Raw genomic sequence first — 22,141 nt, forward strand, 5'->3', positions numbered from 1 at the left:
CTGAGAAATCAATAAACCCCACAGAAGAACATCTCAAACACGTCTCTCAGTGCAGTTGTTATGAAATACTGAAACAGAAAAAAATCCTCATTCCCTAAAATTAAGGAATGTCAAAAATTGAAAAAGTTGTAGTACAATGAATGTGTTAGCAGAAAGAAAGGGCTGCCAGCAATCAGAATTAACTGAGAGAGACCATTTTGCACATCTGTTTGTCAGAAAACTCAGACAGAGGTTCACAAGTGCAGGAAAGGCAAAAACATGGAAGTTCAGGGAATGTTTCTGCTGCGCCCCCTCTCTTCATCAGCTCTATTCAGCAAGGCACACACTTCTACTGTCAATTCTGGTCTGTGATCAGTACAGCAGAAAGATCACCATAACTGAAATGGAAGAGATCCTGTCATCTGTTTAGTTGGCCCATACACACTGACTGCCAGTTCTGGAAACCAAGAAGCAAGCTTTTCTTGGCAACACATGAGGCTAATCTCATCACAGAACACTGCACTGGCAACCAGGAAATGAACTTCTCTGTAGGATAAAGGAGGAATCTTTTTATTTTAATTGTTCACCCACTGTGGGCAAATTGTTTCTGTTCCAGGGCACAGCACTGAGGAATTGTTAGGAGCTGTAAGACTGCAAGCCAAAAGCTTCAATCAAGCTCCCATCTCTACTACCACTCCTTCCCCACCCCCACTTAGTGTGCCAGCTGCTTGATGAGAATTGTATGTTCCTTGCCAAATGAATTTTCAGCAAATGATCAATCAGTAGGCTACACCAAACAACTGATTTCACAAACATCCATGGGATTGTTTAGTAAAGGGAACACCACGTGAGTAATATGAGCAATGGGGAATAACACATTTTATTTATACTAGACACAATCCAACTATGAATGTTCAGGTTTTCCATTAACTCTCATTACAGCTATACTTTTGCTGAAGTCAAAAGGTGGAAGTCCCCAACACTATCACTACTATTCTGTATCATTGACATAGTTAGTCATTCTCGGAACTTTCCAAAGCATGTATGCAATTATTTAAAGGAAAACACTGACAAATCGTTCTTAAAAATTAATTGGAAACCACTGTAGTAATAGAGGGTTGGATCTCTCAAGCAACTGGACTACTGAAATACTTACAAAACCCCAGGATACCTATTTTGACAATTACCACATTAGGGTTTACAAATCCTTTGCAGCTGAGTGAGTGAAGACCACCATGACATTCAAACTCACACTTCCCTTCTGCTATACACCAGGGAGGGTTTACTTTTAGATTAAAAACAGGTATAATTTAAAACCAAAGACTTATCACTGATAAATGTTACAGCTCTTCTTTAGAAAAAATGACTTCAACTTACTTAATTGAGTTTCTGAAGTGGTCTTCAGCTGGGCTTTTTACCGTGCAACTGTTTAGCAGCCATAAGTCTGCTTCTGTGGAGTTCTCTGGAAGACAGAAGGATACATTAAAGAATTAGAGCTCAAACTAGAAGCTTCTGGTCTATATCACATTCAAGAGATTAGATTTAACCCATTTTAACGAATGGCCTGCTCTCAAAGATGCCCTCAGATTCAATAGTCAAACCTTAGTGCAACATTTTTGGAAATGTCATGCCCTTGGATAATGAAAACATATCTTTGCTATGATTTGTAATAATGTAACACACTTGTGCCCCAGTGTGCCCCAGAATAGCCCAGGATACCATCGTATGTACTGAGTACGTAAACAATAGAAAGACAGTCTCTGCGCCAAAGAATTTACAATCTGAGTAAAAGTCAGTTCCATGCGCAACAGGCAACAACAGTGAAAAACACAGATTGTTTAAAAATATAAACAACCACTCAACAAAGACTGGCATCACAGAGGGACTGGAGGCAAGAGGGCATACCTCAATGTTATCATGTAACATTTTTATCAAGTAAGCATCTCAGTCTTTAATTAATCCTGTATATTCACTGGAGGGAAAAATAATTAGTTATTTAGAAGGAAAACCTATAGTTTTGTAGTGCTGATGTATCATTTTATCATGAATACCCTGTTTTGTTCTATTTTTAAACTAAAGCTGCATTGCTAAAAGAGTAGTCCCTAAAGACTGGAAGGCCTGTAACTTTCAGCCAGAACTGAACTTCTTCGTAAAGTTCACAACCCCACACATTCTAAATACATTAATCGAGATAGAGCCTGGAGTGATGCTTACTGGCACTCCAATTCTGTTTATGAACAAGCATGATATTATATCAGGGGTGGGCAAAATGGCAGATCTGGCCAGCAGCCAGACTCCATTTCCTAGCAGACCCTGCCTGCATGGCTGGGGCCAGTCTGCATGGTGACCCCAGCTGCACCTGCGCTGTGATAGCACCAGGCTGGGGTTGCCATGGAAACCAGCCCCAGCCACGCTGTCAGGGCAACTAGGATCTTGTGGTGGGAGCAGCTTGGTCCAGAGCCAGGGCAGAGCCACTATCTGCAGCTTGCGTGCTCCAGGCAGACGAAATGAAGGCAGCGGATCATGGCTCTGCCCTAGCTCCTTGGTCCTGAGGCAGGGAAGAGCTGCAGTCCGCTGCCTGCATTGCCCTGCCCAGAGCAGGCAGGCTGCAGATCGCAGCTCTGCCCTCGCCCCAGACCAAGCTGCCCCTGCCACAAGATCTCAGCGGCTCTGGAGCAAGCCCCTGCCCCCCTGTCTTGCCATGCACCCTGCCCGCATGGCTAGGGCCGTTCTCCATGGCAACCCCAGCCTTGCGCTATCATAGTGCAGGTGCGGCTGGGATTTCATAGATTTCATAGACATTAGGGCTGGAAGGGACCCTGGAGGATCATCGAGTCCAGCCCCTTGCCCAGGGGCAGGAAGTCAGCAAGGGTCATAGGATCCCAGCAAGATAAACTTCCAAAAGTATCTTTAAGGCATTCAAAGTGGGTGCTTGAACCACCCCCGGCGGCAGTCTTGGGGGCTCGGACAGTAAAGAAGTTCGTCCTTATGTCCAGCCTGAAACGGTCACAGAGGAGTTTGTGACCATTCGATCTTGTCATCCCTTGGGGTGCTCTGGTGAACAGACATTCCCCCAGATACTGGTGAACACCCCTGATGAACTTATAGGTGACTACCAGATCACCCCTGAATCTGCACTTTTTCAGGCTGAAGAGCCCCATGGCTCTCAGCCTCTTGTCATAAGGTCTGTTATCCTGACCTCTGATCATGCGCGTGGCTCTCCTCTGTACCCTCTCAAGCTTCTCCACACCCTTTTTGAATTGTGGAGCCCAAAACTGGATGCAGTACTCCAGCTGCAGCCTCACCAAGGCTAAGTAGAACGGGAGAATGACATCCCGGGATTTGCTCGAGAAGTGTCTATGGATGCAAGCCAGCATTTTGCTTGCTTTACTAGCTGCAGCATCACATGGATCTCAATGGAGACTAGCCCTAGCCATGCGGGCAGGGGATGCTGGAAAATGGAGTGCACTGACTTTGCATTCGCGGGCCAGACTTTGCCCACCCCTGTATTATATGGTATGATAATGGCAAGTATGATATTAGTAACACTTAATTTTTACCTGACATTAAAATAATATTTCAAATGAACTATTTAAAGGAGAAAGGCAATTCTTCATCATCATCCAATACAAAATTTAGCCTCCCAAAATAAATCTACCAGTTTCACAAACATTTCACTAATGTTATCTCTCTCTGGTCTCCATCTGATTGGCAAAACACCATAGAAGCAGAATAATATGAGATCACTTTCCTAAGAGAATACCACTTCCTTTACTAAAAGAAAATCCTATGAGCAAGACCTCAGGAGAGCCATTTTACATTCCCAATGCTCTATGGCACTCCTTAGGATGGCTTAGTGTATCAGTTTGGTTGACAAAGCTTCTGTTTCACTTTGCTATTACTTTTTAGCCAGTCTTGGGCCAAGATAATTTATTAGAAAGTAATAAAGACAAAATTGTTTAAAACCAAACCAATGAGATTACCTTATTTTTAACTGGTTGACAGCTCACTAACAAAAAAAATCCTGAATTTATATGTCAAATAGGTGCACACAGTTCTTCCCACCTCCTCTACACCTAATACAATTGCAAGCTCTAAAAATAATAGGTATCTGTATTCTCATAGTTTCCTGTAAAGAGATTTATTCCACTTTTGAGTTAACTGTCAGCTGCATAACCAAAGCAGGCAGTAGAGATCCAAATATGCAAACCAGGAACTGTAATAGTCCTTACCCTAAAATGACAAGAAGAGTTCTGAGGGATTTATTTTTTTATCCATGTTTATTAGAGGCTCCATAATTAACATCTTTTGTCACGTTCAAATACAAAATGTTATAGGGAATCAGGCAACTAGCCCATTCCCTATGCCAAATGCTAAATTATTCAGTCAACTATTAAAAAATACTTCTTAAAAAAAAGTGTAGAGGCTTCACTTAAATGCCCAAGAAGCAAGTATTTTCAGCTTCCATTCACAAACAAGGAAGAACAATAAGTTCTAATTTATTACTGAAAAGAACCAGACTAGGACAACCTAAAGGACCTTTCTTTGAAGCTAGGATTATTTCTAGTTCCCATAAACCTTTACAGGTTCAAGTATTGTGTGCAAGGTTTTAGAACCACTCAATAGACAATTCTTGCCCTAAATATAAGCATCAGTACATTTTTGGGGAAAGGGAAGGAAGGGAATACATTAAACTACTTTTGAAAGCAAGAAAGGCTGACCCAAAACCTCTTGACACTCAGGAAGCAGTGTGAGAAAAATAAAAACAGTGTTTATACCTGAATCCCCAACAATTATATTATTTTATTTAAAGTCATCATAAATTCAAGGGCATGTCTCAGGGCAACAGCAACAATGACCAGTGAATTATAATTTGTGCTGCTTAGCCAGTAAGTGTTTTGCTTAAATGAGTATATTCACACAGTGAATTCTAAAGTGTTGCCACAATTCTGTTTTAATGTTATTTAAATGTGTTTACTTCCACAACCACAAATTCTGCATGTAGCTATATGCATCTCTAGCCTCATAACACCCTTGGAAGTTGAGGACTTTGGGGCATGATATACCAAGAGTCTAACAGCGTAAGTGTAATTCCAATGGAACATAAATGCACTTGAGAGGTAACAACACAATGAGAAGAGAAATATTATATCATTGTATTTTGACTATTTTTAAGCCTTGGGAACCCTTCATTCAGAGGAAGGATTGTCTAAGGGCGGGGATAACAACCCAGAACGAGAAAGGCCAGGGTTCTATCCCCTGGTTTGCCACATTTCCTGCAGGTGACTTATCGTTATTGTGCTTCAGTCCATCTATTACCTGTAAGAATGGAATAAGATTTCCCACTTCATGGGGTGCTGTGAAGCTGACTTTGTTAAAGATTGAGAGGCATTCAGTTATTATGGTGATGGGAGCCAAGGAAGTACCTCAGATACAGACAGACATTTAGACTCTGAGACTGTCAATGTACACCTTTTCTTGTTGTAAGGGCCAGGATATAACCACTGTAATGTCTTCCTGCAATGTCTCTAATCCCTCACCACAGCATACACACATTTAAAAAAAAAAAAAAAGTAATTGTGTGCTCTGGCATCAAACTGCTCAACACAGCTGAAGTGTACTTGGAAAAAAATGGAAAACTTTAGAGTTATATTTATAAACAATATCTTCCAGACGGTCATTAACTTTTCTGTTTTCCTAAATCAGAGTCATGTGATAGTTGTATTAGTTGCAATGAACCAGGCAGTTCATGTTAATCCATGTTAAACACAGGGCCTCAAAATGTGAAAGGACATGTTTAAAAGAACTACTTATTTAAGTTTCTTACCATAATTAGGTATGTGGGCAAAATATATCGAGTAATCAGTTACTACAGGTTTTTGTCAAGTGATTATCCACATATATGTTGTAGCCATGTTGGTCTAAGGACACTAGCAGACAAGGTTCTTTGAGTAAATCTGAGATGGTCTAATAAAAGATATCAGATTTATGCAAAGAACCTCGTCTGCTTATGTTCATATATAATTCACTCTTGGTGACTCACAAATAGTGTCCTGATGTGCAAGAGGTGGACACCTATCAGAAGGAAACTGTGGAACAGATCTTCTAAAACAGGGATCTGACCTAGACACCATTGAAAGGGAAGAGTGTTTTGTAAATACAGTACATGTACAGATCCCCAGGAAGTCCTCTACACATTTCAGCAGTGGGAATGGTCCTTTAAGAAACTGCATAATCTCTGACCTGGCTAGGAGGCTCTAACCTACCTAATGGATAGAATTACCATATCTGTTCACATAACAAAAGCACATTCTCCCTCCCAAAATCAGCACCCCCAAAATTGGGTTACATGTCTGAAGTGAGAAAGCTGGTTTTCTGCCCAGAATAGAAGCATCCTGGAAAGAAAACTCAAATGGGACCCAAGCATGACTTCATTACTGTAGAAGACAGCATATCTTCAGCCTGCCACAAGCATCTGCAACCACCCTACCCCCAAGGGCTGAAGTAATGGTGTCTCAGGAGCTGTCATCTTGGAGAGATGGGGCAAGTACATGATGCCAATAGGTCCTGGGGGAAGAGTCCAGCACAAGATAACTGGGAAGGCTGATGTTGGTAATACTTCAGGGATTTTTGTGGGAAGGTTTATATGATCACTGAAAGAGCAAAGGGCTTTCTAGGACATCACACACATCACAACACCCACTAAGATCAGGAGAAAAAGTCATAAGCGGAATGAGCAGTGGCCCACCAAGATGTCCCTCTGCATTCCAACACAGCATTGCTTCTAAAAAGCAATGTTCTCTATGCTGGGAAAAGAATCAAATCAATCCCTTCCCAGTCTTAATCTTCTAGATACTCAGCTTGTCAATGTTTTTAAAAATTGCAATATTTCATGCTTGTCAAACTTGGAAGTCAACTATTACCTCAACTAAGTCTTCTCTATGTTATGATAGTAACAAATAACCCTGCAACTATGTCAAATCAGCATTATTTTAAAACTCAAAGACTTAACTCAAAACCACTGCCTTTTCGCATTGTGACATCTTTTCCATGAAAGAAAAGCTGCATTGGAAGTAAACCACAAAATCTATCACTCTCTTTGCAAAACAACATAGTACAAAGAAACCTAAAAAGGTCATGGAAACTTCTGAACACTGCTAACTTAATTGGGAGGTTCGGGAAAACAAATTGTCAGGATTATGCAATCCACAAAAGGGTAACGTGGTAAAACTCTGAATCATCAATATACCTACAGACAGCACAAAAACATATTTATAATTCTCTTTAACTCTGTTTATGTTTTTGTTCCTTTAGAAGTCACAGCTCAGCACAGCTCTCCTCAAGCAGATTGTAGCAATGTGTCATGTGAAAAAGCTACAGACGGGAGATCAAATCAACTGCTTCAGCCTACAACTTAACAGGATCTTTTTTCTTTAAAATAGATTGACCAATGTAAAATTAGAGCATGCAGAGAAAGTAAAAGAAATTACCAAAGCCCTGCCAGTAATCACCAGCCCTACTTCACCCTCTTTGCAGGGACTCACTCCCAGATGTGCCTACACTTGTACCCACAGAAAGCCCAACATCAACTGTATGCAGCATTTCTTTAAACATTTATATTAGTTTGTAAAACTATGGCATATTAGAAAATATACGCCTTTTTTTTTTTTTTTTAAACTTCTACAGATTCAGAAGAAGGTTTTTTAGTGGTAATTTCATGGGCAATTCCCTCTATTACACTGAGGTCCTCCCTGCTTAAAACAACTTCCCCATAGTAAGGCCTCATACCCCATGTAAGGGCGCAATAAGACCACAGCTAGTAAAAGTAGCATATTGGAGGACATGGCAAGGGGAGGGGAGAGAGGGACCAAATATCAAGTCACATGGCCCCTATGAATAGAGGTCTACCAAATTTGAGGAGATAACTGCCATTTTTATGGGCTGAGTACAACGCCCCCCTCCCCCCCCACGCCTCTGCTTGGCCAAGGGGCCCCAGCAGCCCCACCCCTCCCCACAGATTGCCACAAGGCCTGAAACCACAGCTTAATTACCCTGATTAAGCCTGGGGAAACTATTAATCCATGTGCTATCAAGCAAGGTGAGTGGTTATTAACCTGCGGTGCTCAACCTTCCAGCTGCATGCCAGCTGGATCGAACTACTGCAGTCCAGCCCCGCTCTGGAAACATGCTCTGAAAGCCACAGTAATTAGTGCTTCCACCACACCCCTACTGCCAAATTTCCAGAATTGTGGGGAGCTCTGCAGGCTTCGTGACACGAGCCCACAGGCCAGAGTTTCAGCACCAGTGGTAATAAACACATTCACAATAATACTTTTGATCATAAAAATCTGATCTCAAGAATGGAGCACTTGTAGACCAAGACAGTGGACAGCCATTTGAAAAACAGCAGAGATTCTCTATCATATTGCCAATTATGTAAGCCAAGCATTGGCAACTGTTTTGCCACTGGGGGCTGCTGTTTATGACATAGCCCCCGCCGCTGGCCACAGACCCACATCCCCCAGTGATCAGAAAATAGAGAGAACAAAGCAGATGATGCTAAGGTCCTAGGGATGCCTCCTCTGCCACTGTCGCTGGAGCATGCTGCCAATTCCTGAGCTGCCACAGGCCAGATCCAGTGTCTTTCTATGCCCGACTTGGCTTGTGGGCCACAGGTTGTCAACTCCTGACCTAAGCCACCCTGTACCAACGCACAGACAGATTTTCCAGTGTTTTATTGCTATTTACTTTCAAGGGTCCTTGGCCATGGTGACCCTCTCAGACCATGGATTATTTTAATTAAGTACTGGTTACTTTAATGGTCCATTATATTTCTGCAGAGCCAATAGGTGTTGGGACTTAATCTCTCTGCCCCACATCTTGCAAAAATTGGCCAGGGGCAGTCAAGGAGGAATGTTCCTCTTTCTCTGGCATCCCTGTCCTTTAGCCACCACGTTATCACTGGAAGAGAGGAAAGGAGGAGGTCCTTTTATTTATTTTTTAATTACACTTACACACACACACACACACACACACACACACCCTTAAACCAGCACTACAGGGAGGTGTGCAAGTGAGTCATGAGTGCTACTATTTTAAATAAATGTAATGCTAAGTAGTCAGCCCAGAAATGCTCTTCACAAGCACCATTTGCTAGCCCTCTGATGTATACCATTCCATGCAACATTTAGCGAACACCAACTTCACACAACATTTTATATAGCTATAATTCAAAACACCCTAGAGGGGAAAAAAGATTTTGCTCTTGGTACTGTTCCCACTGCAGCATTTGAAAAAAAAAAAAAGTTATCACAAGCTCCCAGACAACAGCTGCTTGAAATCTTCAAAGCATATCAGCTGCCACTTTAGAAGCTATACCACCCATTCACCGATTATGCCCATCACACAGACAAGCCTGTGCTGAAAGTACCAGTATTTGAGACTGCACATGCATCAAAACAGTCTCACTGGTCTCTTATCAGCAGCAATATGATTGGGGGGGGGGGGGGGGGGAGAGGAGGGAAAGAGTAGAGGATCAACTTAAACTTCTGTTCCCTCACTAATGTTCTTTTATGTACTCTGTTTATGACAATCTACTTGATCTAATCAAACAGCTTCAACCTATTCCCCTTTGCAAATGTTATTAAAAACCACTGACTTCACAGAGGAAGTCTAGTTGCTTATCAAATCAGGCAGCAAAGCACACCTGTTTATCATGCAGTACATTTACTTCTACCATCATCTCTTCTCCCCAAATTTAAATGGTAAACCTGCAAAGCCTGTATGCAACTCCCTTAATTTTCAATTACTGAATTAAGCATACAAACGTTTCTGCTTTCTTTTGCTGTTAAAAATAGATAAAAATTCTAATAGATGCATGCCTGAGTAGTATGTAGGGTCTTAAAAAAAATGTATACAGCAGCTACTGATGAACATTTATAAAAGTACCATATTTACTCAAATAGAAGATGACCACCCCAATAATTAGATTATATATATGTAAAAATGAACAAATTGTTCTAATTTTCCAAGTATAGTATCTAATCGTTGGAGGTTTGCCTTTAATTTGTCCCCTTCCCACTGCTACAGTAGGAAAAATAAATCTGGAGGAGCAGGTAACTCCCATGCCCTCTGCCCCCCGGAACTTGTTCCCCCTGCGGCCCTTTTCCCCACACCCCTTACTTTTCAACCCTGCTCTCCTTGAGTGCGTGGAAGAGAGAGAGATAAATCTGAAAACAAGTAGTTTGAAGTAAACATGCCTGCAGTAATTTACATATAGGTAAATTACTACAGTTACCCATAGGCTTAGTTCATGCAGAATTAATGTATTTTACTTTTTTTAAACTATTACAAGTTTTAGCACAGGTACTCCATAAATGCACCTTTAAGCAGCACTTCAGCACTAACTTAGAGAGAGTACACAATTTTTATTTTATTTATTTAAAGAAAAAAATTGGTGTCCCAAGTCAAATCAGCCAAATCAATTCCAAATCTGCAAGTCATTCAAGAACCATATGGGGCCCTACTACCGGCAAGCATTTTCCACACCCACCTGGAGCTTCAAATGCTTCCATATCCTTTGGCAGGTATCCTACATACAGGCCCAAGCCCAGAGGTTTGGGGTTCAGATGCCAAGTTTTGCTTGCCCTCAGCCATATGGTCCCAGGAACAAGCTAGGAAGGAATCTCCCATTTCCATAAAGCCAGAATATAGCCAGGATCTTCCTGCTGGAAGTGAGAATGGGAGAGTAACTATGTATTACCTTGGTCAGGGTACTACCCTGTGCCACATTCATGGTTTTCCTCTGCCAAGAGTACCTTTTTTTTTCTTTTTTTTAAAGAAACTTTTCATGTTCCAAGCCGAATCAGCCAAATCAAGTCCATATCCGTGAGTCAGTCCAGAACCATAAGTTGCCCTACAACAGGCAAACATCCTACACCCCCACCAGAGGCTTCAAATATTTCCAAAGTCTTTTGGCAAGCATCCTACGTTCAGGCCCAAGCCTGGAGACTTGGGGTTCAGATGCCCCCAAGTTTTGCCTGCCTTCAGCCATATTGCCGCAGGAGCAAGCTAGTGAGGAGCCTCCCATTTCCAAGAATGGGGCTTCAAGCCCTAGCACCTTGGCAGGTACTAAACCACGACAGAAGAACAATTATTCCTAGGAATGCTTAAGGAAAACTGCCTTCATAGACCCACATACATGGCATTTCCCCTGCCAGGTATACATATTAGTCCAAAGCCAAAAGGCTCATGAATTACCATACAGCTCGTTAAGCTGGGCCCCAGAAGAGTCAACAGCATTTCAAGCCACAGCGACCTCACAGCTCAGCATTACTCGGTATGTGTGGGTACTCTGGATACCTCCCCCTGCATCAGACCCCCCTCCCCCCTACAAAGGATCCATGTACTAATTAGCCCCCCGCTCATGACTAGAACTGGGTGTTGTCGTCACAAATCCTGGATCCTCCAAAAATGTATATGCAGATAGGCACAGGACAGCCTGGTCTGGCTCTACCTCATGCAGGGTAGGGTCACACTAAACATATGCGACAGGCTGACAGAGGAGGCAACAGAGGGAGTCTGGGTAAACCATCTGGGGCCCCATTTAGTGATGCTTGCCAGACATTTAAGGCTGGTGAAGAAATATAAATCACTGGAAGTGGGAAAGATGCAGCTCAGCTATGGGAGTGAAAAGGAAGGCAAAATGTATTCAATATACTAGCTCGCCATGACTTTTAAAAAGAGTTGGCAATGGGGGAGGGATTACATACAACCAGCACTATCATGTATTTTATTCAGATGACCTGCACTAACCTATCCTGTTGTAGGTTTCCATCTGCATGTTTGCCCAATATGAGCCATGTATTTTATAGTCATGCTTAGTGTGGGCTGCATTTACTCAATTTCATAGTCAGTTTCTATTATAGAGCACATGGTACTTTTTGGCAACAGACTAAGGTAGACAATGTACTTACTGTGGTTTTCTTGTACACAAATGTAAGATGAAGAGTTTTCTTCATGCTCCCCCCACCCTTGCTGCTGATTGAGAAAGAAAACCTTGTCTTAAAATTGAGTAAATACCATAGGTGTCATATGGACAAGGATTATTAATGTGTGCTCAGTTTTATATCAGAAAATAAAAGGGCAGTTTTAAGGCCAGAAGAATGAAGATACACAAAAGATAAAAACTGGGCTGCTATTAAGACTTTCAATCCCTGCCCATTAAACAGTGTTAGATTCAAACACACTAGCTGGCCCCTTGTTTCTCTCCTTTTCATTGCTATAGATAAATCCCTCCTGATTTTATTTAAATTACTGTACTTGTGCTACAGCCAAGAAGCTTTTATTTCTATATTTCAGCTGTCTCTAAAAACAAATTTCTCAACAGCAAATGAATGAGATCCAGAGAGAACCATCACAATGGGGTAGGTCCTAATCTCCTTGTGGCAACTTTGAGCTGTTCAGGCACAGCAGGGCAGTAACCAGGACATTCAAGTCAATAATAAATATCCACAATAACAGATTTAAAAGGTTTATTAAGAAAATGTTAAAGTTAAACATGTACACTAAGGCAGAATTATGAGAGGGACAGAACCCTGAACATAGTAACCACATTGATACGTAACTGTGGGACAGTAAAGCAGTCTTAGGTATTTTGTTAAGTATGTGGTTTAAGTTTGCCCAGGAAACAGTACTGTTAAAGTTAAAAAAATATATTGCATGGTACAGTATGGGTATGAGGCACACGACTGCACATGTTAACCACATTAGTACATAGTTGTAAAATGGTGAGACATTCTTAGGCATCGTCTTTAGCATGCAGTCTACATTTGCCCATGGTAAAGTACTGTCTTTAGCACTTTTAGTCTTTATCATACTGTATACTAAAGGGGAGGTGGCCCTTTCAGTCTGCCCCCCCAACTCTCGCTTCTAGCATGTGGTCTTGGCTGGCTCTTCATATTGACAATGGCCAGTTATGTGCCCAACATGTACATCCCTCAACTATTTAATGGTGTTGGATACTACGAGGCTCTTTATCAACTTAGAGTAGTGCCAAGGTAATCTGCAGGCTCTCAGGACACTCTCGCTCAGATCCCAAGTGCCAAGAGCAATGTTCTACACAGAGCACAATTGGCACTATAGCCAGCTTTATGGCATACTTACCCTCTCCAACCAACATAATTTCTCTCTCCAAGCCAAAGCCTGCTGTAGTGCAGAAATTCTGGGAGCTATGACTACCACTATGACAAATTAGTTTCTAGGGGTGCTGCTCTAAACTGTCTAAACTAGGACTGAAGTTAAAAAAAAAAAAGTCGGCTAACACCTGAACCAGCACATTTTAAAAAACCTAGTGCAGGTAGAGTAACCTGTACTTCAAAAATGGCCTACCTGGTTGAGATGAGTCTAATGTGGGATTAGGATTCTTCAGACAGAAAACTTACAGCCCTGGCCAGCTGTAGGCTTAATTCATTCAGATTAGCTAATGTTAAATAGAAAGCCTGAGTTTTCTGAATGCACAACCTTGGGAACACAAAGGAGATAAAATGCATTTTGCTCTTTTAACTAGAGGTAAACACTATGACCCTCCAATGACTCTTAACACCTTCTAACACACTGCCCATCTACACCAAGATTTTATAAAGTGTTAACCTTTTTTTTTTTTCCAAATATCTTTTATCATAATCCAGAAACATTTTAGGGTTACAGGAAGCTACCTTTCCCTGAATCCCTAGGGCTAGGGACAGACATTACACATAAACTGGTTTAAGTGCCCAGAAACTGGTTTAAACCTATAACAAAACAGATGTTCAGTACACATAAACCAGTTTGAAAATGGCTGAAACCGGTTTCAGATAAACCTTGCTGAACGTAGTATCAGACTTAACCGATTTGGCTCACACCGGTTTATGCAATGTCTGTCCCAGAACCCCTTGCTGGTTTAAGTTAAACCAGTCTCCCAGCATCCCAGATGCTTTGCAGCCCTGGGCAGGGCTCTCTGCTCCAGAGAGCTGGGCTGGCCCTGCCCCTCTGCTCCCTTGCTGGAGCTCCAGCAGAAACAGCAGGCACAGCAGCGTCTGTCTGGCTTTCTATACCGGGGCGGGCAATTACTTTGGTCGGAGGGCCACTTACTGAGTTTTGTCAAGCCATCGAGGGCCGCATAAAAGGCAGCCAGGGACAGATAAATATTAATTTTCTAAATTTTTTAGGGGCTCCGCAGGCCAGACAGAATGGCCTGGCAGATCACAGCTGACCTGTGGGCCGCATTTTGCCCACCCTTGTTCTATACGGTTACTAACTGATTCAACCTAGCCAAATTAGACTAACCTGCAAAGAATTAATCAATTCAGGCTCAAGCTTTTTGAATGTCTGTCCTTAGCTTTGGGGCTGTATACTCAGCACAGTGTGGCCAGACAAAGATGTAGTCCAAAGTGTAAACCGAATTCTGCTGCAAGAGGCCTACTGGAGCAAGAGCTGTGCAGAATGTGGGAGTTGCCTATAACAGTGGTGTTTTGTTTCGTTTCGTCTCGTCTCGTCTTAAACCACTATTGTATGTCCTTTAGGCTGCCTACCTAATATGAACCAGTCTGGAAGAGTTGAATCAAAGGAGGCTGGAAAGGAGTGGTAGTGGGGGAAGAAACAAAGATAAAGCCATTTGAGGGGGGAAAAATAATAAAGAATTATTAAATGAGCAATATCTTCCACCTCACCAGGCTCCATCCCAAAACAACCTAGAATCAAAGAAAATCTTAAAACCTCAAAAGTGTCAAGAAAAAAAGGACTTAAGTGAGGGGCCAGAGGCTACCAAGATGATGTTTATTAAAGCTTACATACAAGCGAAGCCAGAGAGAGCCTGGACAGTGTACTTTTCCCCCCCCATCAGAATTAATGGGTAGCTACAAACGCCGATAGAAAGTATAATGCTGTAAAACAGACCCAGGCATATCGGCCTTTATTATTTCATCCTAACTCAACATGCTTTGTACCTCTGAGAGATAAATAACAGTTTGTTTTGACGGACTTTCTGCATTACTGCAAGTTTACTATTTCAGGCTCTCAAAGGGAAATTCCTGTAGGTGTCAAAACTAAGTTGGGCCTATGCTGTGGCCATAGTTGGGAACCTGAATCCTGTAGCCTGGAGATCCGGTCTAAGAGTAGTAGAACTGTATAAAACTCATCCAAAGTCAGGTGCAGGAAATCAGATGCCAGTTAAGGCATACACTCAAGAGGCACTAAAAGTAGCCTAGAGTTCACCCTTTGGCAACTATGAGCCTAGGCAGACCTAAATTTGAAACACGCTTATAATTTTTTGCTGATTTACTGTTCATCATTTTCTCAGGTCAGACAATAAGAGCACATAAGTTAGTTTTACTTTCATAATCTTTAGGTTTTCCACATATTTGAAGGAAATACAGGTTTTAAGATTCAAACAAAAAGTTACTGAAACAAAGCACATATTTATAATGTGAAGGGCAGGTAATTTAATCTGGATCTGCACTACCCAATGTCTTTTCAATCATTGCATCTTAAATTTATATTTAATAGGGAAAAACAACAATTTCAGTAGAAAAAACTATATTCACTACGAATCCCCCCCCCCTAATTTTTCTTGTCTTGCAGTTATAACACTTGAGACCATTTAATATCTAGTATCTCTTGCAATTCACAAAGATTGCACTCTTTTGTAGTCTATCCAATTCTTCAATAACTCTGCTGACAAAATTATGTACAATTCTCCAGTTATGGCTTCCCTCAGGCCTTTGTACAGTGCCATAACCATTTTTTGGATTTTCTCTACAGTACTGAGTTTCATTTAGTTTCCAAATTGCTGCCAAACATACACATTTAACTGGCAGAGTATCTGACTTGGCATTATGGCTGCCTGCCTGTTTTCTCTACTATATCAAGTTGGGGAAAAACATTTAAGTATGTGCTGGGGCCTGAAGTGTCAACAGTGCTGTCTAGACACAGTGCCATGTCCTTTTGTAACAGGCCAGCTTGAATTCTAACCCATTCCACTAGTATAAGTGGCTCAATGACTTTCCAAAATGGTTTGTACAACCAGTGTTTCCATGCCATAAAAATATGCTTATAATCCATAAGCCTCAAAAATTCCAACATTAAACAAAGCACTTCATGTTTAAATTTTTTTCAAGATAATCCTTTGAAGTTTGTTACTGGCCAAAATATAAATGAAAAAAAAAATCTGGATTTGCTTCTAGGCTTTATCATCAAAATGAATGATGACAGGACATGTTTAGGAGGGCACTGCAGGAGCAAGCACACAGCTTGTTAAGTCAAACTTGCATGTATAAGTGAAGTGTCCTTAAACAATTACAGCTAGTAAGTGTTCAGATTTTTCACACCAAATCATTTGCCATCAGGCATTTGAAGTTCTTATGTCTTTTCAGCCTTAGCACCAGGATTAAAATGAAAATGATAAGAAAATATCAAAATAGGTTAACTGAAAGTACCCCTTGGCCACATCCACACATGGTGTGGATGTTTGGTTCCTCAGAGACAACTAGCGGCGGCATACCTTGCGCCACTGCTAGTTGTACACGGGGAACTCCCATGCCACTTGTCCTCTGGCACATGGAAAGTTACCCCAGAGGCAGTAAGGGAGGCTGGCCCCAGGAGCATTACTTGGGGTGTTGGGGGCCTCCTGGGCCATCTCAGACGTAGTTACAGTAAAAGAATGGATTTCAAATATTTTCTTCAAAACAGTTAAAAAGTTAACCCCAGTAAGCCTTTACTAATACCCCCATACAAAAATGCTACTGAGCGTCTTTAATAGCAGCTTCTTTCTCAAGTTTGCTGCACTCTGCGTGTGCTGCCTTGTACCCAGGAAGCAATGTAGCCCAATCCATGTGACACTATGCAAGCTAATTAGCTTGCTCCAAATAATATTCAGACACTGTTACAGAGCTTCTGGTTTGGACAGCAGCTTCCCTGAATCAGTGTAGAGAGCTTAGGGACACCACTCTCAAGGACAGTAAGTTTATTGTATAGACATGGTCTTAAAAGTTATAAACATATCAGGTTAACTGTTATTCATGGAAGACTGCTAGGTAATGTATGAATCCTAGAAACCCAATACCCAACTTTATGGTTATATACACTGAAAAGTACCTGGGTTCTGATACTTGATAGCATGAACTAGAATGACCTACATATGGTTCCAAAAGGAAGGTTTTTCTCATAAGCAAAATCTTCTTTAAACAGCTCAAATTTCTGTATTCCTGTGACATTTAGCATATCAGAATTTTTAAAAGACTGGAGATAAAACACTTTCTACTGATGTAGCTAAGGCTGACAAACCCCCAAATTTGATCAAATAAAAAATAAATCTTGTGTATGGTACCACCTCCATGTATTTGGATATGAATATATTTTGGAGGCTTCTAAAAAGCAAAAAGTACATAAAATGTGAAAGAAAAGCATATTTTTACAGTATCAAATTTCATTTTCATGCACCAACAACTTGCTGTAAACAAAAGAAAAGTATTTTAGAATCACAAAAATACTCTGAGTACCCTTTAACTATCTGACCCAGGAAGATCATTTTAGTCCTTACCATGTACAGCTGTTGAGAAGCCAAATTTCTGTCACTGCTTCTGTTTTTTTACCTACCATGACCTTAGTGGGTTCCCTCCTTCCCCCATTCCTAGTCTATCCAGACAAAAATATAACCTTGTGGGACAGATTCAATCAGTATTCAGCACAAATACCTGGGCTGGGCTGTCTACATACGGAACAGCATTGGTTTAAAGATATTATTTTCGAACTAATAAAAATCATTGTAGCTCTGGTTGCAGAAAAGGCTTATAGCAGAGTGAAGCCAAAAAAAATCAATGAAACAAGAAAACTCAAATGTAGTATAAAAATCTAAGAAAATTTAAAGGACACTCAGATTTGCTGCTTGTATAACTCTCATCCCAAATACAAAAAAAAATTAAAAAAAGAAAACGTTCAAATGCTCTGAGACAATATAAGTAGAATACAAAGGTATTCGACTTTATATTGCAAAGTACATCTATTTTTTCGTCAAGCATTCTGGTTTTCCTATACAACTAACTTCACCCAGCAGCCACAGAGCTGACTTGCAGTGCTTAAGGTTTCTTATTAATATCCACACATTCATTTTCACAAGAACCAGGATCAGCTCTGGGCTTGGGGCAGGAAGCTAAAGCTATTTTTACTCTTGCATTCATTTCGCAACCTTTATTTCTGTATATTCTGGCCATACTAAGTTGTACCCAGAAGCAATTTATTGATTTTAAATGCCTTGCTTCCACTTATTTCTCCTGAAACCAAATACCCCAGGGAGTATGGATTTAAGCTCCATCTATCACTTTTAAGAGAGAGCTAGGTATGTCCAAACACTTATTAAATTGTGCCTTCCAGCTATTTATTGACACTCAAAACTACCTTCTTCTTGCTTCATTCATTCACTACCAGTCTTCTGAAGGAAAAGATAGATGTGGGCTTAAGGTACTATACCCAACAGCCACATAAAGCTTAATTCCCTGCCCCACTCCCCCCAGTCTGAATTAAGGGAATTTAATGCTTATGAAAGTCCCACAATAACACCACCAGAAATTAATGTTTACTATTCATGCACAAGATAGATGCAGCAAGAGAAGCAGCAAACGTCTTCACAACCATCCTCCACCCCCTCTCCCCAGCCCCTAGTTTAAATTCCACCTGGCCTTCAACCTTTTAGGGCAAAAGAGTTGCAATCCACGCCCGTCTATTAAGACGCAGAGGAGTGGTCAGAGGGTCAACCCATGGGAATGGGGAGTGTTAAGGTGTGCGTACAATTGACAGGTGACAGAAATGGAGGCATGTTTGAGAACATGGGCAAAACACTCAAGCTGTGAAAAATGCATCCTAACCTCTCCCTCCAGATGTCAATTTTTTCTATACTAATTCTACTGAACACCCACCATTCAAACAACCACCTATTAAATTGTCCACGAGTCCCCTGGCAGCTCCCAGATAGTTCTACCACATTCCCAACACGTTTCCCAAATTATAGTAGTCATGCTGTATACCCTAATACCTTATTTTGCACAGGAGACTGCATAACCTTTAGAAAGCCCTGGAAACTAAGGAAGCAGAGGGAAAAGTAAAAAAAAAAGAAGGATGCTCTATCAACTACAAACATCATGGCCTAGTACCAGAAATCTTTGTAGGTAGCATATAAATATGGAAGTTACCTACCACATCCCAAATACCAAATTGCTAAAGCAATTTTAAATGTTTGAGGTGGGAGAATTTTCAGAGCCACTGCTTACTGTCCTGCTGGGCTTCTCATCAGCTGACACAAAACCCAACAGAGAATGGCAAAAGGTAGGGTACAGACTAATTGAACCAATAAGGCACATTTCTACTCTGGCTTCACCTGACTTCAGACTAACACGGCTGGCTACCTCTCTCTGCAAACAGAGAAATGTTCCAGATGGGTTCCCTCCATACTACAACAATCCAAACTGATATGGTTGTGAAAGATGAACCAAAATGTTTACAACTTTTATTACAAGTTCACCAATGCCAAATGTTCTGGGTTCCACTGTTGGGTTTCAGTAAAGCCCCAAGAGATATGCAGTCCAAGCCAGTACTCTAGGCTCCAAATTCAAGGTCAGCTGAGGATTCAAAGGAGGAGTTAGCTGCCAGTGCTAGGGAGTGCTGACTGTAAAGCTGATTCTCTGTCCTGTCCTCAAATACCCCTAGCTACAGAAACTTACAGAACAGAAGGGCAGCTCAAGGGAAACAAGAAGAAAAAGCATATGGGAACAAGAACATTCCTTTGAAAGCCCAAAGAGTCAGAATGGACTCAACAAATGACATCCAAGGCCAAGAACCTGTTTTGAATACTGGATGAGGATATTATGGTGTTACATTTTTAGGTAATCCCACTTGTTACTTTTTTGTACTGCTGTAACACTAAATTAAGTTCATATTTGTTTCCAAGATCCTATTATTTCATAAGAAAATAAAGTCATCTTCAGCTCCCATGTTTGCCTAGCAACTCTAGCCCTAATTAAACATCTGTAGAGTCCTTTAAATAAATAACCTTTGTTTGACAGTGTCATCAACTAGCTATTCTCAACCAGGGGGCTACAGCACCTAGGGTACTTTGAGATTCATTTAGGGGTGCCAAAGTGTGCCACACAATGTTAGCACTTTTTACGTGTGCTAACACAATTCACAAAATAAACTCGGAGGCGGTGTCCAGATAAGCGCAGACATGCGGTATGTGACACCTTACACCAGTCTGTGGTGCCAGACACCGCACATGCAGGTGTTCCCCACACTGCTACCTTGAAGCATGTTGGGGGGGGCGGGGGGGGCTAAGCCTGGAAGACCCCGTGGTCAAAAAAGTTCACACACACACACAAATAGTACGACAACTGGGCAAAAAAAACTCAAGTGGTAACCTACCGTGGTTCCAGCCCTGGGAGGCTCCCAGGATCCCAGGTAAGGCTGCTGGGGCCAGCACAGTTGATAGCGCCACCCTCCCTTACCCCACCCAGTGTAACCTGCTGTGCCAGAGTGCATGTGTCATGGGCATTCCCCAGGGATAAGCAGCAGATGTACCACTGCTACGTGTGCCCAGGGAAACAAATGTCTGCACTCGTCTGGATATGCCCAGAGATTTTGAATAGGAATCCATATTGTTGCACCAAGGGAGATTTAAGTTGGATATTAGGAAAAACTCCCTCACTAAGAGAGTGGTGAAGCACTGGACAAGGGTACCTAGAGAGGTTGTGGAATCTTCATCCTTGGAGGTTTCTAAGGCCTGGCTTGACAAAGCCCTGGCTGGGATGATCTAGTTGGGGATGGTCCTGCTTTCACCTGGACTAGATGACCTCTTGAGGTCTCTTCCAACCCTAATTTTCTATAATTATATGAACGTTAGAAAGAGTCAGACCTGCTGTGATCTTCCTGAGTTCTCTGAAAGACAAGATTTTCTCTAGTACTTTTCTGTAGTTAAATAACTAGTGAAAGACTTAGAGCTGGGTGCCTCAAGTCTAACAAGGTTGAGAAACCTCTACACTATGCAAAGTATCCTTGCTGGAAAAAAGCAGCATTTTTACATGATGGTGCCCTGGCATTACTGTTAATGGCTCACTGTTTGTTTTTTGGGGTTTTTTAAAAGTAAAATGAAAACAGAAGGCAAGAGAAAACAACAACATAAAATTGCACTTCTTTTTTTCCCCCTTATTCTTGCAGTTTAATAGCTGGGGTAGGGAGGGAGAGGGGGGACACTGTGGAACGAGATTAATGCAGGATGGATCCAACCTGCCAACTCAAATGTTTGCACCTGCTCTAATATGCTTCCTTTATTTTCATGGCTAAAACATAAGTTATGTTTCTTCTTCCCGCATCTGGTTTGTAACAACAGCTGCAGTGGTGTCTCATGAATCTATCAGCCATTACGAAACATGCTACAATCAAGGTTCAAAGACCTTGCCATTCACCCTGACTTGCAACATATTTTTACTCATTTGTACCTGCTCTAGAAATGGTCTGTGGGTGCCCTGAGTCACGCCACACTCTTGGACCTGGGTCTTCAGACTGGCACTATTGCTGCTTATCCAGGCCTGCCATTCTGTAGTTAGTCACCCAGGCTGGTCAAAGCTGACCTGAGCCTCTGTCTTAACCTGTCACTGGTCTGGCCAGCCAGGGTCAACTGACCCTCCCCTTATAAGCCCCTGACCTGGAACAGGAAGCATTCAAGCAATTGAACTCAACCCGGCCAAGACCACCAGCTCCTTGACCCTGCTTGCTCCTGGACATTGCCTTTGCTTAACTTCTCAACTTCCCTCATCCCTAGACCCCACACTTTTATTGATCTACTGGCTTCCTGACCCTGTTCAACCTCAGATTCTGCTCACCCATTATGACCCTAGATGGCACCTCAATCCCCAACTGACCCCAGGCCTGGTGGCCCATGTCCCAGTGTGACACTCTGCTGGGCAGTAACAAGGCCTCCATCGCTACAGCTGTGGATGGAAAGGAGGCATGAAGGGGACTCTTCTCCATTATTTCACAGGGCCTTCCATAACTTTGGGAAAGACAGAGGTTTAGGGAAGCAATGGAACTGCTGTATGCACAGCTGGCATAAACACAGTGTCTGGCACGAAAAGTCACACAG

At 41.8% G+C, this 22,141-nt stretch overlaps 1 protein-coding gene across 4 annotated transcripts in view; it reads right to left on the reverse strand.

Annotated features, from left to right (window-relative positions):
- Nucleotides 1-22,141, reverse strand: part of CDKAL1 (CDK5 regulatory subunit associated protein 1 like 1) — a 706,822-nt gene that overhangs the window by 584,565 nt on the left and 100,116 nt on the right. For all 4 annotated transcript variants that reach the window (XM_019490403.2, XM_019490404.2, XM_059724329.1 and 1 more), the window contains one exon: nt 1,357-1,441. In XM_019490403.2, the coding sequence (XP_019345948.1) occupies nt 1,357-1,441 (85 nt within the window). The remainder of the gene's footprint in view (nt 1-1,356; nt 1,442-22,141) is intronic.

The sequence above is a fragment of the Alligator mississippiensis genome, chromosome 3 (genome assembly GCF_030867095.1).
Source record: "Alligator mississippiensis isolate rAllMis1 chromosome 3, rAllMis1, whole genome shotgun sequence".
NCBI classification, from domain to species: domain Eukaryota; kingdom Metazoa; phylum Chordata; order Crocodylia; family Alligatoridae; genus Alligator; species Alligator mississippiensis.